Genomic DNA, 15,560 nt, shown 5'->3' with positions numbered 1-15,560 from the left:
AAACTATATTAATTAAATCAAAGAAGAGCAAAGCAAAACAAATACATATACATATAAGCAAATGCAAGCAACGTCTTAAAGAAATATTTAATAATAATAAAAAAAAACTCTTAACAACGCAAAAATTTGTTTTATTCTACATATTCACATTACAAATGAAAACAAACACTAAAAAAAAAACACACGAAGACATAAACAAAAACAGCTAAACTGCTAGACATATTAATTTAATATAGTTAATAAAACATGGGAAAATAATAAATTAAGATTTAAAAAAGAAAAAAAAACAGCATTGCAATTTAATGTGAAAAAAACTTTAATGTGAGACATAAACAGCAAACGAAATTACTTTAAAGCATTACTTTAAAACATTACAAATTTTTAAGAAATATATTATATATTTATATTGTATTAACATAATTTTTTTACGATTTTAGACTTGAAAACGCAATTAGTTTCATGTTGCTATGAATGTGTGTACTAAATAAATAAATATATAAATGTATGTACATATAAATAATTAAATATGTATGTATATGTATTTGCATTAGTAGTGTACGTGCATGCAATACTAACAAACTAAACACATACTTGCATACATACATACATACATACAATCATATACATACACAAAAAAGCTGAGCGATGATTATATAAAGCATAAGCTTCCGTGAGCTGGATGCAGTGCATCCTTAGCCACCCAAGGCAATGGTTTCAAAGCAATGCAAGGAAAATGTATGAAGCAATGCATTTGTTTAGTTTATTAATTACTCAATTTAAAGTGAAACTTCTTCAAGTGAAACAATTTTATGAAAGAATGTTACTGTGAACTAATACAAAAATAAATCATATAAAATACAATAAAAATTGAAAGAAAAATAAACGAAATGAAATTAAATAAAATAAGACCATAAAATGAAATGAAATAAAATTAAACGATATAAAGTAAAACCCAATAAAATAAAATAAATAATAGCCAAGAGGTTTTAAAATTTCCATATTTCTCTTTAACTAACTGTCCATCGGTGCTACTGCGTAGGTCCTGCTTGTTTGGCCGAGCTTCTCCTCCAACTTGTGGTGCGCGTCCTAGTGTTGTAACACAAATGCTTTTTCATAGGGATGTAGTACTTTGGATTGTTGGCTACAAACTTCTCTTATAAAATTGTCCGCTCTCGTCTGTCATTTTCTTCTATTTAAAGTTTTTTTTTTTTGATATCTATAGTTTTTTTTAATCTTGATTTTTCGAATAATGAATAAACAGATTTTTTTATCGAACAAACCGGTTTTTTTCATTTCATACAAATCTTGAACTCTCAATAAAAGTTTACAGTTTTTCGAAGTTTTCAAGGCTTTTTTCAGTTTAAAATTATATCCTAAGACCTAGGTTATATGGATATGAACAGTATATCATATTTGATTAAACTTTTTCCACGTGTTTGGCCGAGCTTCTCCTTCGATTCGTGTTCTGCAGCTTGATGTTGTAACACAAATGGAGCGATCTTACTACACCTCCGAGGAAGCTTTTTTATGGCTGAAGCACACTCGGAGGTTTGCCATTGTCTGCCTAGAGGTGCCCGATATATGTATGAATAACATTTTTTTTTTTTGATGTTGCTGGGATCAGAAATGGGACCATGGACCTCCTGAATGGCAGTAGGCACATCTAAGCACACGGCTACGGAGGCAGAGCCCTTCTCAAATCCGAATAAAATCAGAAAAAATGCAATAAATTATAACAAAAAGTAAGACCAAACGTGAACTTTTCACTAAGTGGTTTTTTATTGGTTTGCATTTTATTTTTCGTAATTTAAAAACCAAGAACCGGTTTTTTTCAAATTGCAGTTTTTCTAATAACGCGAAACCCGGTTTTAGAAAAAAAAGCGAATAATCGAACACCCTAGGACCTATATTTGTCGAATTATATGCTCTCAAATTACAGAGTCCTTGGTGGATCCTTTGGAGAACTATGAAACTGGATAACAATACTCTCCACTCAGCTTCGACATGAACGTGCGTATGTGTCCTTAGCGTTTAGCGGAATTTCGATGGAGGTTCATTGATGGTTTGCGGCGCTTTCAATTCCAGCTGAACTCTAAAACTCCAGAAATTCGTGTCAGTCCGCTTTTACGATTTAGCTAAAAAAATTTTGTTATCTAAACTACTGAGCTTATTATTTTGTCGCAATGCATTATGCACTTATTCACTTAAACGCACTTGTTGACAAAGCTAACGGTACATTTCCTCGGCCCAAACTCTCATTTGCATATAGAATTATGCCATCTTTAGAGCCTCGCCTGGAGCTGTCGAGTTATTATTTTCTAGTGGAGTTCTTGTGGTTTCTTCGAGTAAGACTTTAATTTAATAAATTTCACAATAGACCTAAGGTCGCAGTGCACAGTCTCTAACAATCTAATAAATTTCACGTGCGCTTAAATGCGGCTCAGGCGTCATTCCTGCGAGTTGTTTCATAACTAGCTTATACACAAGATCCCTGGCACCCTTGATGACATGCTTAGACAGCTCCTCCTCTTTTTTTCTATTTGCTGTCTATTTAGGCATTATTGAGTCATTTCTTCGGCATTTACAGTCGTGTTTTAAAGTATCATATATCGGTGTTTTTGTCTCGAAGAGACAATTTTTTATTCCAAACGTCATTGACCTCAGCTTTCCCGTTCCGGCTTTAATTTACTGATATTAGGGTGGTACGTTAGGGTGATAAGAAGTGAAATCAACGAAAAATTGATATTAGAAGCACAGAAATATGAGTTTTCTTCCAAATATCTTGACGTTACGTTGCCTCGCTGCCGGCAGCTTTCATCTTAAAAAAAAAATATTTCCATAATATGGCTAAAAAACACAGGGCAAAATTAGACATTTCTATTTAAAAAAAAAAGCTATAATTTCACCTGTTCATAAAATTGTAAATAATGCTACCTACTTTCACTCAAAACGAAATGCACTTTGGCAAGGCAATAAAGAAGAGGTAGACTATAAAGTTGTGGAAAAATTTGCTTAAAAAAGTCGGAAGTATTTTTCCCGCAATGAAACTGAGGAAGGCTAATTTTCACTGTAGCACCATATATGTATGCTTAATTGATGACGGTTACCCCTTTCCGCGCGCGAAACATCGCTCAAGCTTTCCGCTTCCACAAATTTTTTCATGAAAACTAACTCCAAACTTAACAATATGTGTATGTACATACATACTTATAAGATAAAAATCGATTATGTATTGCATGCTACATTTTACAAAATATATGTATACATATTAATGGGAAATATATTTAAAATACATAAATATTTACAAACTTAACTAAAGCACCAAACAATAAATGCGCTCACACAATAATTAATTGAATTAACAAAAAAAAAAACGAATGCAAAACAACACATTTTATAATGGAGTACTTGAAAAATGCAGCTTTAATATCATTTTTCTTTATTTCTTCTTTTAATTTTTTTTTTAATAAAAGGTATTATTTTGTGTAGACCCTATTATTTTTTTAAATTTGTTCCACCATTTCTAAGTTAAATACGGGAATCCTCTTAATTCTTTCAAAATGTTTTTGTATTTTTTTAATTACCCTACATAGTTTAACTGCGATTTTAGTTTTTCTCTCTGACGTCAAGACTTTATAATTATAATTTCAAAGATATGATTAATTCCAAAAATTATTTTAAAAAATTCAGTACAATGTAGAATAAAAATATGGGTAGGCACCAAATGAAAGAGAAATTTCTGTAGAATTTAAAAAATTAAAAGTTTTGGGGTTCACAAGGGCGAATAGGTATTGAAAAACCTTTTAATCGTTTTTTTTTTTTTAAGCTAATAAAGTTAGAAGGACGAGGATGTTGTCGAGTTTATATTAGTCATTACATATGACTTTTTCAAAACTAAATATTGCAGAATTTGAAGGATAAAATTTTAAAAGGACATTTTCAATGCCTACCCGTCTTTACGCACCAAAATATTTAATCTTTTTTAACTTTACAGCATTTTCTCTTTAACTTGATACCCACACTGTTTTTCTAAGTACATTGCACCGAATTTTTCAAATATTTTTTTTAGTTACTAATATTTTTCAAATTGAAAAGTCCTTTAAAAACATAAAAAAGGCAATTTTACTATACTTGGCCCATGGTTTTGAGAATATATTGATTTTTTTGTGTGTAAATTGAATGTCGCACGGTGTTATATGTACTATAATGAGCTAGACATTTATAAAAAAAAAAACAATTGAAACAAGAGAAATATAGCCAAAACTGGTCAACATTAGGCGTAAATTATAAATCCCGAAAATCGCGGGATTCTTGGCAAATAATACCGGGATTTTCGGGACTTAAAAAGACCGGGATCCCGGGATGAACATCCGTAGTATTTACAAATGTAGATATATTTGTAGTGCGTTAATCATTTTTCCTCTTTTTTAATTTTACTTTTTTAAATTTGTTATTTCTTTTTATAAAAAAGTTCGAAATATTTCCTACACAATTTAAATAAAGGTTTTTTTTTTTGGAGAATTACCTAATCATTGAAATCAATTAAAACCTATATGAATTTAACAGCATATGTGTTCATACATACATATATGCATTCCCACATACGTCATTGTACGCACCCATCAATACCCTGTAGGGAAAATCTCTAGTTTTACATTGGTTGCCTCTGCATTATTTTTTCTTTAGCTTTCGCACCAGTTTAAAATTCCACAGTTTAGATGTAGTTCGCTTTGCATTCCATGCCAGTTCTTGAGTGCGCAGAGGTGCTTGCTATAATTGGTTAGATTCTGAAGGCCCAAGACTATCAGACGCAACTTGTTAAAATGATAATAAACATTTTTTTTGTTTTGTGTTTACAACCTATGCAAAAGCATCTGTGAAGTGCGAACGAAAACGTATTCAAACAAAAATCTATTTTTCTATAGAAAACAAAAGACAGTTGGGTTCACCCCCTGCATTCTTTTTTCTATAGTTCTGAATTCGTCACCTTAGACATAGATTTCCAATGAAAAGTTTTTCTACCCTTTGGGACTTGTTACATTTTTTGAGGCTGTTTTGGACTTAGCAAATTGGCGTATACCTGAATAGAAACAGTTAGAAATAAAAAATGTAGTTCGATCATTTAGAAAACGATGCTATTTTACTGTTCTTGCTTCTTTCTTGTCCCAAAATATAATTTTTTAGAAAAAGTTAACTTAGCAACTTGTCACTATTTGCTAGCAATACATATGTAGTTTTAAAAAGTAATATTAAATAGTTTGGTGGGGATCTACACTGGCGGTCAAAAATGAGTGCATGGTGATTTTTCTTAAATATTTGGAATGTTTTGCAAATTAAATTTTTTTGTTACTTTTTACAACAATATAGTTAATGCTTTAACCAAAACCCCAAAAGTGAAACGTTATAAATAATTTAGAAGGACTTAACAAATTTTCATCAAAATGTTGAACTTTATAGAAAATTTTTGGGTATGCAGTTTCACGGCCTATGCAATTCTAGTAAAGCTAGAGAATAGCATTGATTTTTATTTTATTTTCTGACAGCTTTTTTGCACCATATAAACGAGAATTTGTGGTAGAATAAAATACGAAAGACCGCTTGCAAAAAAAAAAAACTTCACAAATAAACTCTAGTTTATAGTCTGCACTTGTTAAAAAAAACCGAATAGCCGGCAGCAAAAAAATAAATAAATAAAAATCAACGCAACTTTTCGTCGCTTTAAACGTGCACTTGTTTTACTTAAATTTCATAGGGCTTGTAACTGCATACCCAATATTTTTTTCGAAAATTAGATTAAAAAGTTCAATACTTTGACGAAAATTAATTGATTCACTAGTTCGGGTTTTCCCTGCAGGGTATGCACACACCCATACAAACATACGTACATACATAAGCGAAAATAAACAACTGCAATCTGGTGTGTTTGATGAGATGTATTTATGCATTAGCAGCGGGAGTTAGGCATATTTTTTTTAACACTTGTCAATTCACCTAATTCGCTTAGCACTAATGCGAGCGTAATACTTTAATTATTATCAGATAAATAAATAAATAGAAGAGACTGTTTACACGCTCATTAAATTCCGCTGCTCTGTGTGAATAAACACATAATATACAGATCCATAAGCACGGAATGATTTTACAAATGTATGTATGTGTGTGTGTTTCGGACAACAATAAACATCACAACTTTAAACCAAAGCTAATTAAATCTTATTCAAACACCCATATAAAAAAAAAAAATAAAAATCAATGTAATTTACACATGCATACAAACATACATAGCTAAATAATAATTAATGCTAATTAATGCATAAAAAGGTAAATAAAAAAATAATAAGAAAATACAAATTATAGGTACATATTGTTGCAAAACAAGCGCTTTAAGAGTAAACCAAAAACGAAACGAATAAACAAAAGAATCAAAATGTTTTTAAATGTGAACGCATTAAGCCATTAAAACGATGAAACAAAAAATACAGATCCACAAAAAAACTAAAATAAAATTTTAATTGAATTATTTAAAAACTCAAATTATATATGTATACACATACATACATACCTAAATGTTAGCAGCGGTACTAAATGCATTTTAAGTAACTAATTCAAGAATGAAACAAAACAAAGCAAAAAAAAATATATATATTAAAAAATTAATTTAAAACAAAAGTTAAGCATACATACATACCTATAAAACCATTACAAGTAATTAACTGTTGTACCACAAATATTGATTACTGCATGTTTCAATGTGAAAAGCTAACAAGTGTTGAATTTGAAATGAAAAAAAGTAGTAGTAACTGAATGTTTGGCTGGAAGAACGTCAATGCGTTATAATTGACAACAAGCAACCGATAACAAGTTTTGGCCGTGGTTTATCTATTAACTAACTGTTCCGCAAGAAAAAGAACATATTTAAAGCAAAGCGAATGCGAAAAAACGTAAAAAGTATTAATGGATATAATGCATATTTAAATAATGAATTAACAATAAATAAAAAGATAATACCTAAAACAGAGTGTTATTGCGTTACGTGTTAAGTGCAACGACAAGGGATATATACACACTTACGACAGACTTACAACCTACATACTTACATACACACGGTTATTGTCATCACCAAACGCAATTCAATAAAAATATTTCAATCTATTTCGTGCGCCAAAAAAAAAATATTGTACATAGTTTCATTCAAATGGGTCGTTGGGGTAGCAGTGACCGGAAGGTGAGTATGCAATTGTCCCGTTACGTCCAGCACTGGAAGCGCTATCCACAGTATTCGTTTTCGAAATCCACGAAAATCGCAATTTGACTCCCCAGTTTTGAAAAGATTACTCAGTGACGTGTAACATTCCGAGACGTGACAAGAGTATTTCCACGAAAGTCAGTGCCACTCACCGGAATTACTCAGGTTTTACCCTACCAAGCTCTTTTTTCAGCGATCTAACCCTGTAAACGACGACATCAATTTTTCGTTGGATCACAGGTATGTAATTTAAAAGCTTAGGCTGTGAACTTTCTATTTCGGTGGGTGAAGGTGTCACGGGTTTTTGTTCTCTCCGCAGCATAGAGTAAATATGTGTAGCCTGTGGCCACAGCCCTCCAGATAGATTTGTCTTCTTCTGGAAACCATGTCGCATTCTTTGTGGAAGTAGCTGCATTGAGCTTTCTGCCACCGTATCGCAGTAGCGTTATATCTCGTCTGAGCTAATTTCCAGGTTGTTCACTTGTGCGCGCAGCCTCCAATGACCTTACGGTATGCCTGTACACATCTTAAGCTCGTCGGCGATTTCAAGCATCCGTTGTTGGTTACCCCAGCAACCGAGGCAATCGGGGATCGTCGTGTCACACGTACTTGTTGTCGGCTCGTGTTGATGGAAAATCAAAAATTTTTGATTTTCCATCAACGCGACCGCTTGACAAGCGGTCTGTTTGATAGTGGCGCAAAGCGTTGACAAGCATTAGTGTGTTAGTTTGTTGTGATATGTAAAATGAGCAAGTTCGCGGAAGATAAAGATTTTAGTGGCAAGTAGCAAAAAATCGTCATCCGATGAAGACATGTTTACGTCCGCCCACTACGAAATTTTATTGCTAATGGTGTTGACGCTTTATGCTTGAGTGTCGCCGGGCAAGCTTCAAGCACCCGACATTCAACCCGACACTCGCACATGTACTCGTTGCTGGGGTAACCAACAACGGATGCTTGAAATCGCCGACGAGCTTTAAGCTTGTCTTTGTGCGAGTTAATAGCTCTCTAAATATCTTGGACTTGTAGCTTACTATAAGCTTTTGGCCTGCTGTACAAGCACTCAAGGCATTAGCTACTGCTTAAAAGATACTTAAATTCATATTTCCCCTTGGGTTCGGAGATTGTGTCTTTAGGGCCGTATACTCCTGCTCCTATACATTCCTGAGTTTTTGAATGAATGGGTGTTTCCGAAAAATATTCAAACTTATCACCTTATAAATTGGTAACTTCTGACAGAGAGACGACCTTATTTAATATCTTTTTTTGTGTCCCCTCAATTGTCGGAGAACCGAGTACGGGATCGATTTCTAGTAAAATCTGATTATTTCTGACTCGTCCGTACTCGTACGGGATCGCAACTGATATTTACATGAGATAGTCCAATTTGAAAATACCTCCAAAAATCTCTTTTATTGATTCTGTTGATACAATATTTTCTCCTTTCGAGTTTTTAACTCACAAAACTTTAATCTCCATAGTTGTAGTAACATTAAACCACAAGATGCATTTTGAAGTTTTCTGATACCATTTCCAAAATTTTATAAATCTCAGTGGATGCACCCTAATGTACATGCATTAATTCCACGATTGAGAGAATACAAAGGTTGCGCCGATCTCGGACCGCTATTCCTCTCTTAACGAGTTTGACAGAATCGTTGTTTGCATGACGTCACACTTGTGCAACTTGTTTACGTTTTCCTCGCAACATTTTTTTCTTCTTCTTCCATTCTTGCTCACGTTTTGGCATTTCTCGCTCGCAATTGCACCAGTGTGACGTAACACAAAAGTTATTCTCAAAAATCCTCTCTGATCGGCGCAATCTTGTATTCTATCATTCTTGCATTAATTCTATTAAAACAATTCTCTCAAAATCATAAACAACTTTCAACAAGGTAACTTGTATCCCAAATTTATTGGCAATCACACCTTTTATCATCTAAGAAAACAAGCACGCGCTACTTTGCATACAAACGTTTATAGCACAGCCGCTAGAAACCAGAATTAAGCCGACAATTTCATCAACGAACAAGTTGCTTGCAAAGCTTCTAAACTCAGCTTATTATTGTTGTTCCTAATTGATATTTCGCAATTACTCAAAAGCTTGCTGCAACGTCATTTATCGATAAAGACTGTAGTACAGCTATCGAAATTCGAAGCATAAATAAATCGAGACGAAGGTATGGCAACACTAACTTTTGCTATCATTCCCACAATCACTTGTTATCAGAAAGTTACTTGTTTTGACAAATTGTGATGGTATTTTTGTGTATTTAGTTATACTGTTACAAACAACTTCTTCTAATATCCAGCAGTGGAGCAAGACAGTGTTTAATTTTTGTTATTTATAGCAAGGCACCTGATAGCTTAACTCACAGAATCCGCTTGGCTTTCAAGTAGTTCAGACGCAAATAAGTGCCTGCATATACACCCGCATACACGCACATGCAAACGCACAGAAATTTAAAAATTTATTCAATCCACATACATGCATTCATACATAAATCGTAAGTAGTTAGTGGTGAAATACAATACGCAATGGCACAACAACCAGGCACCGGCGGAAAATACTGCTTTGCCATTGATCGAGGTGGTACTTTCACGGATATCATTTGCATCCGTCCAGATGGCAAAGTACGTACACTGAAACTCTTGTCGGAGGATCCCAGCCGTTATAGTGATGCACCAAGAGAAGGTATACGTCGCATATTAAAAGAGGTAAGAAATGTTGAGAATATACTACGTACATATGTACATATGTATGTACATAAATATGTACTTTGTTACTGTGCGTGAAGCGCATACGTAATTAACGAAGTAATTTGTATTTTTAACAATTACCACTTCGTCGCACAGGAAACTGGGAGCGATGTTACTGCGGAGGGGCTTGTTGATACTAGTCAAATTGGTTGGGTACGTATGGGTACAACTGTGGCCACGAATGCATTGCTGGAACGCAAAGGCGATCCCGTAGCGCTTGTGGTGAATGAAGGCTTTCGTGATTTGCTTTACATAGGCAATCAAGCGCGTCCTAAAATCTTCGAGCTCAATATACGGAAACCATCAAATTTATATAAAACAGTTGTGGAGATTAGTTGTCGTATTGTGCCAGAGCAATCGAATCGCTGCAAGTTGGGTGAGTGTTATTTTATTACAACATACATACATACTTTTGTTAAGAGTAATATTTTGATTTAATTTTTTATTTTTTTTCATATAGAACACACTTGGAGGGCGCTCGAAGGCACTTCAGGCGCTAAGTATTTGGAAATGCAACCGGTCGATGTAGCAAATGTGCGTGCTTCTTTACAAGAAGTTCGCGAACAAGGCATCACAAGTGTATCTGTGGTGCTGGCGCATAGTTTTGCTTGCCCAGTGCATGAATTGCAAGTAGGCGCAATAGCAAAGGAGCTTGGATTTACGCATATCACACTCTCACACCAGGCTATGCCGATGCGGCGCTTAGTAGCGCGCGGTTATACGGCCTGCGCCGAGGCATATCTAACGCCGCACGTCGAACGTTATCTCAACAGGTAAAAAAAATTGCTTATCTAAAGAAATCAAGGCAGATATTGCGAGATATTTAAAACTTTGAAATAACTGTATATGCATATATGTATGCGAAAGACTTATCTTCTTACACAAATATCCATAAATCTCAAACACATCCAGCTTCAAATCCGGCTTTGATAAGGAGTTGGAGGGCGTTGACGTTCTCTTCATGCAATCGGATGGCGGCTTGGTGCGTATGGAAAACTTTCGCGGCGCACGTGCCATACTCTCCGGTCCAGCAGGTGGCGTTGTTGGCTATGCAATGACTGGGGCGCGTGAAACGGAAGCGCCACTGATAGGTTTTGACATGGGCGGCACATCAACCGATGTTTCCCGCTATGCGGGCGTCTATGAGCATGTAATTGAAAGCACAACCGCTGGCGTAACAATACAAGCGCCCCAATTGGACATCAATACAGTGGCAGCTGGCGGCGGTTCGATGCTTTTCTTTCGTTCGGGACTTTTTGTGGTCGGCCCCGAATCTGCGGGCGCTCATCCCGGTCCAGCTTGCTACAAAAAGGGTGGTCCACTAACGGTAACAGATGCTAATTTAATTTTAGGTCGCTTATTGCCTGATTATTTTCCAAAAATATTTGGCCCCAAAGAAAATGAAGCGCTTGATTTTACGGTAACTAAAGAAAAATTCGAGCAAATGCGTATTTTGATTAATGAGTACCTGAAAAGTGGTGGCGACACGAAACAATTAACAGTTGAGGATGTGGCTTTAGGCTTCATACGAGTCGCCAATGAAGCTATGTGTCGTCCCATAAGAGCGCTAACGCAAGCGCGTGGGTTGGACACGTCACAGCATGTGCTGGCTTGCTTTGGCGGCGCTGGTGGACAACATGCCTGCTCTATTGCGCGCGAGTTGGGAATAAGTAAGGTAAGCGCTATCCTTAAATTTATAACTGTCGTAACGTTTAACTAAATTTTATTAATAAATAACAGGTACTTGTACACAAATATGCCGGTGTGCTCTCCGCCTACGGCATGGCACTTGCTGATGTTGTACAGGAGACGCAAGAGCCTTGTGGCTTGGATTTTTCGGCCGAAAATGCTGGTATTTTCAAGGCACGGCTAGACGCATTAGCCGAGCAATCCAATAAAAGCTTAAGATTACAGGGCTACAGCAAAATTGAGTTGGAACCATTTTTGCATTTGCGTTATGACGGTACCGACTGTGCTTTGATGTGCGCGCCAGCCGCCACGACGAGCAATGAAGATGTTTTACTTGCATCCTACGGCGACTTCATCGCCACATTTCTTCAACGCTATCGTACCGAATTCGGCTTTGTTTTACAAAATCGCGCGATTGTTGTAGATGATATACGCGTGCGAGGCCTGGGCAAGAATAATACACCACCCGAAGTTGAAATCGAGAAATCTGTTGCAACCACACCTAAGCCAGAGGGTTTCACTCGCATTTTCTTCGAGCAAGGTGCCCATGAGTCACCGATCTACTTGACTAAACATCTGTTGGCTGGCTGTAAAATACAGGGACCAGCAATTCTGATTGATCAACTTTCGACCATACTTTTGGAACCGGAATGTGTAGCAGAGGTGACGACGCGCGGCGATCTCATCATCAATGTAAGCTCCAGCAAACGCAACGTAGTCGACTGCAAACTCGATGCCATACAGTTGAGCATATTTAGCCATCGTTTTATGAGTATTGCCGAGCAAATGGGCAGGTAAGCGCGTGGTATTAATAATAAATTTACTAACTGTACTGAGGAGTACTTACTTTATTTTGGTTAAAGGGTACTCCAGCGCACTTCGATTTCTACAAACATCAAAGAACGTCTTGACTTTTCCTGCGCGCTCTTCGGGCCCGACGGCGGTCTAGTGAGCAATGCGCCACATATACCCGTGCACTTAGGCGCCATGCAAGAGACAGTGCAATATCAGCTGAAAGTGCGCGGGGATAGCTTGAAGAATGGCGATGTTATTTTGTCCAATCATCCGCAAGCGGGCGGTTCGCATCTACCCGATTTGACAGTGATAACGCCGGTGTTTTATCGGTAAGCGCAAATGTAACATCAATTGGATTCTTGGCAAAATTTATTTCCGTCATTTTTAAGTGCAACTTAAACCCTTTCTTCTAGCGATCAACCGAAACCGGTTTTCTTTGTCGCCTCGCGTGGTCATCACGCCGATATCGGTGGCATCACACCCGGCTCAATGCCGCCACATTCCACATCACTAGCGCAGGAAGGCGCCGCCTTTAAATCTTTTCTAATTGTCGAGGGTGGTGTATTCCAGGAGAAGAATATCATTCAACGTTTAATAACGCCGACAGGCGCAAAAGGTGCCACCGGAACGCGCAATTTGCCCGACAACATTTCGGATCTTAAAGCGCAAATCGCCGCCAATCACAAAGGCATACAACTCGTTTCCGAGCTCATCGATAGCTACGGCTTGGATGTCGTACAGGCCTACATGAGTTATATACAACAAAATGCCGAGGTTGCCGTACGCGATATGCTCAAAGAGATTGCGCAGCAGGTGCTCAAGCGCAATGGCACCACCACGCTGGAGGCGGTTGAATTCATGGATGATGGTTCGCCTATCAAACTGCGTGTAGAAATCGACTCCGAGCAGGGAAATGCGTTGTGTGATTTCACCGGTTCGGGTCCGGAAGTGTGGGGCAATTGTAATGCACCACGCGCCATTACGCTCTCTGCGCTCATTTACTGCCTACGCTGCATGGTTGGTCATGATGTGCCGTTGAATCAAGGCTGCTTGGCGCCCATCAAAGTTATTGTGCCTAAGAACTCCATATTAGATCCATCCGAGGGCGCAGCAGTGGTGGGCGGCAATGTGCTAACATCTCAGCGCATCGTCGATACTGTACTGAAGACATTTAACGTGTGTGCGGCCTCATGTGGCTGTATGAATAATATTACCATCGGCGATGAAGAGTGGGGCTACTATGAGACGGTGGCTGGTGGTGCAGGCGCTGGACCCACATGGCATGGCGCAGACGGTGTACATACACATATGACCAATACGCGCATAACAGATCCGGAGATATTGGAATTGCGTTACCCAATCATATTGAAACGCTTCTGCTTGCGCACCGACCAATCGGGTGGTGCTGGCCAGTTCCATGGCGGTGAAGGCGTGGAACGTGAATTACTCTTCCGGAAGCCGGTAACGCTATCGATTTTGACTGAGCGTCGCACGTTGCAGCCATACGGGCTGGTGGGTGGACAGCCGGGGAAGAGTGGCTTGAATTTGTTGCGTAAACCGGATGGTCGAGTCATTTCACTGGGCGGAAAGACCTGCATCGATGTGGAGACAGGGGTGAGTTTTGGAATTTGGCAAAACTAAAGGCAATTTAATGTGATTTACTCTTTTGTATATATTTATGCTATAGGATCTGTTTATGCTGAAAACGCCTGGCGGTGGCGGTTATGGCGTGCCAAGAGAAGATGCACCTGGTGGTTGGAAAGTGGCCTCACATGCTGAAAAGCATCAGTTAACCGAACGTGGTAGCGTCTTCGAATATAGGCAGGCGCAGGAGTCGGCTTAAACTTTATTGAAAGCGCAACACAAATAAGTAAAATGCGAAGTGATGAGCGTTAATGTCCGTGGAAAAGTGCAATTAATTTTTACAGCTAAAATTTATGTCATTAAGAAAATATGTATTGTTTGTTGTAACGGATTTCGTTTGCAAATTATTATTAATATTTTGTTTTAATGCATAAAAATTACGATTTTTATATGCATACATGTGTACGTACATACATATTCATATATAGAAATAAAAATAAAAATTGTCAAAATTATACAAAATGTTTCCTATAAGAACTGAAAAGTTTAAAAAAAATGTAAATTTTCTAATGGTTATGAAAAAAATAAAATTTTAAGAAATGTAAAATATTAAAAAACTGATTTTCTTTGCATCATTTTGAATTTCACACAATTTCACATACTCGTTCAAAATTTTTCATCCGGCAAAAAAAAATGTGCTCGACCACCCTAATTCGCTTGAATTCCGGCTCGCTGCTTAATTTTCGCCGATGCACCAGGCGCGCATAATCAGCCAGGGAGTGGCTGCCGGAATTGCACACGTTTGACATCCGGCGCCTGAAGGTATGCAACATTACATTCATATCGCACACTTCCGCCGCCATAGCATCCGGCGACTGCCAGCAACATGCTTCTGACACAAATATTGCAGGAAAATGTTGCGAAAATGTGCGTTGACGATGCGAGGCAACTTTTGAAGATTTTTGAAATATTTTAATCAAGATTCTGCTTGAATAATAAAAAAAAAAATGGAAATAGTAAAAAATTAACACACGACTCCAACGAAAAAAGACTAATCAATTGATTTATTTGAGAGTAGTATGAATCAATTTTTAAAAACCTAAATTTGAAAAATTAATGATATAGTGTTATGGCCTTATACATAAAAAATAAAGTAGGTTTAAAGAGCTTTATAAATTGACGTTTACATACATTTTTCAATTTATGAACCTTTCATAAAGCTACTTTATTTTTTATGAATAAGGCCATTAGTATATATGGACATATATAAGAATATATTTTTTTATTGTAACATACATATATGTATACTGTTACTTACCTTGCTTTTAAAAAATTCAGTTATTGGAAAAAACGTACATTTTTACTTGTTTTTTTTTTTTGAGAATTTATGTATGGAAGTTTTTACTTTTAAAATAATAGACTTCTACTACTAATTAAATTGTTTGTGTTTAAATTTTTTGTATGGTACATTTGTACACACATACAA

The 15,560-nt window shown here is 36.7% G+C and overlaps 2 protein-coding genes across 2 annotated transcripts in view; one reads left to right on the top strand and one right to left on the bottom strand.

Annotated features, from left to right (window-relative positions):
- The window catches only part of LOC118744756, a 94,994-nt gene that overhangs the window by 20,405 nt on the left and 59,029 nt on the right, over positions 1–15,560 (bottom strand). The window lies entirely within an intron of this gene.
- LOC118744758 (5-oxoprolinase) lies at positions 9,455–14,523 on the top strand. The gene is made up of 8 exons (XM_036478057.1): positions 9,455–9,964; positions 10,103–10,382; positions 10,467–10,779; positions 10,919–11,681; positions 11,747–12,489; positions 12,559–12,819; positions 12,904–14,104; positions 14,178–14,523. The coding sequence occupies exons 1-8, from the start codon at positions 9,785–9,787 to the stop codon at positions 14,331–14,333; spliced, it is 3,897 nt and encodes a 1,298-aa protein (XP_036333950.1). The 5' UTR covers positions 9,455–9,784; the 3' UTR covers positions 14,334–14,523.

The sequence above is a fragment of the Rhagoletis pomonella genome, unplaced genomic scaffold, assembly GCF_013731165.1.
Source record: "Rhagoletis pomonella isolate Grant_MI unplaced genomic scaffold, Rhpom_1.0 Rhpom_scaffold_00008, whole genome shotgun sequence".
Classification (NCBI taxonomy): domain Eukaryota; kingdom Metazoa; phylum Arthropoda; class Insecta; order Diptera; family Tephritidae; genus Rhagoletis; species Rhagoletis pomonella.
Note: the sequence above shows the minus strand (reverse complement) of the source record. Positions and strands in the feature narration are given on the sequence as shown.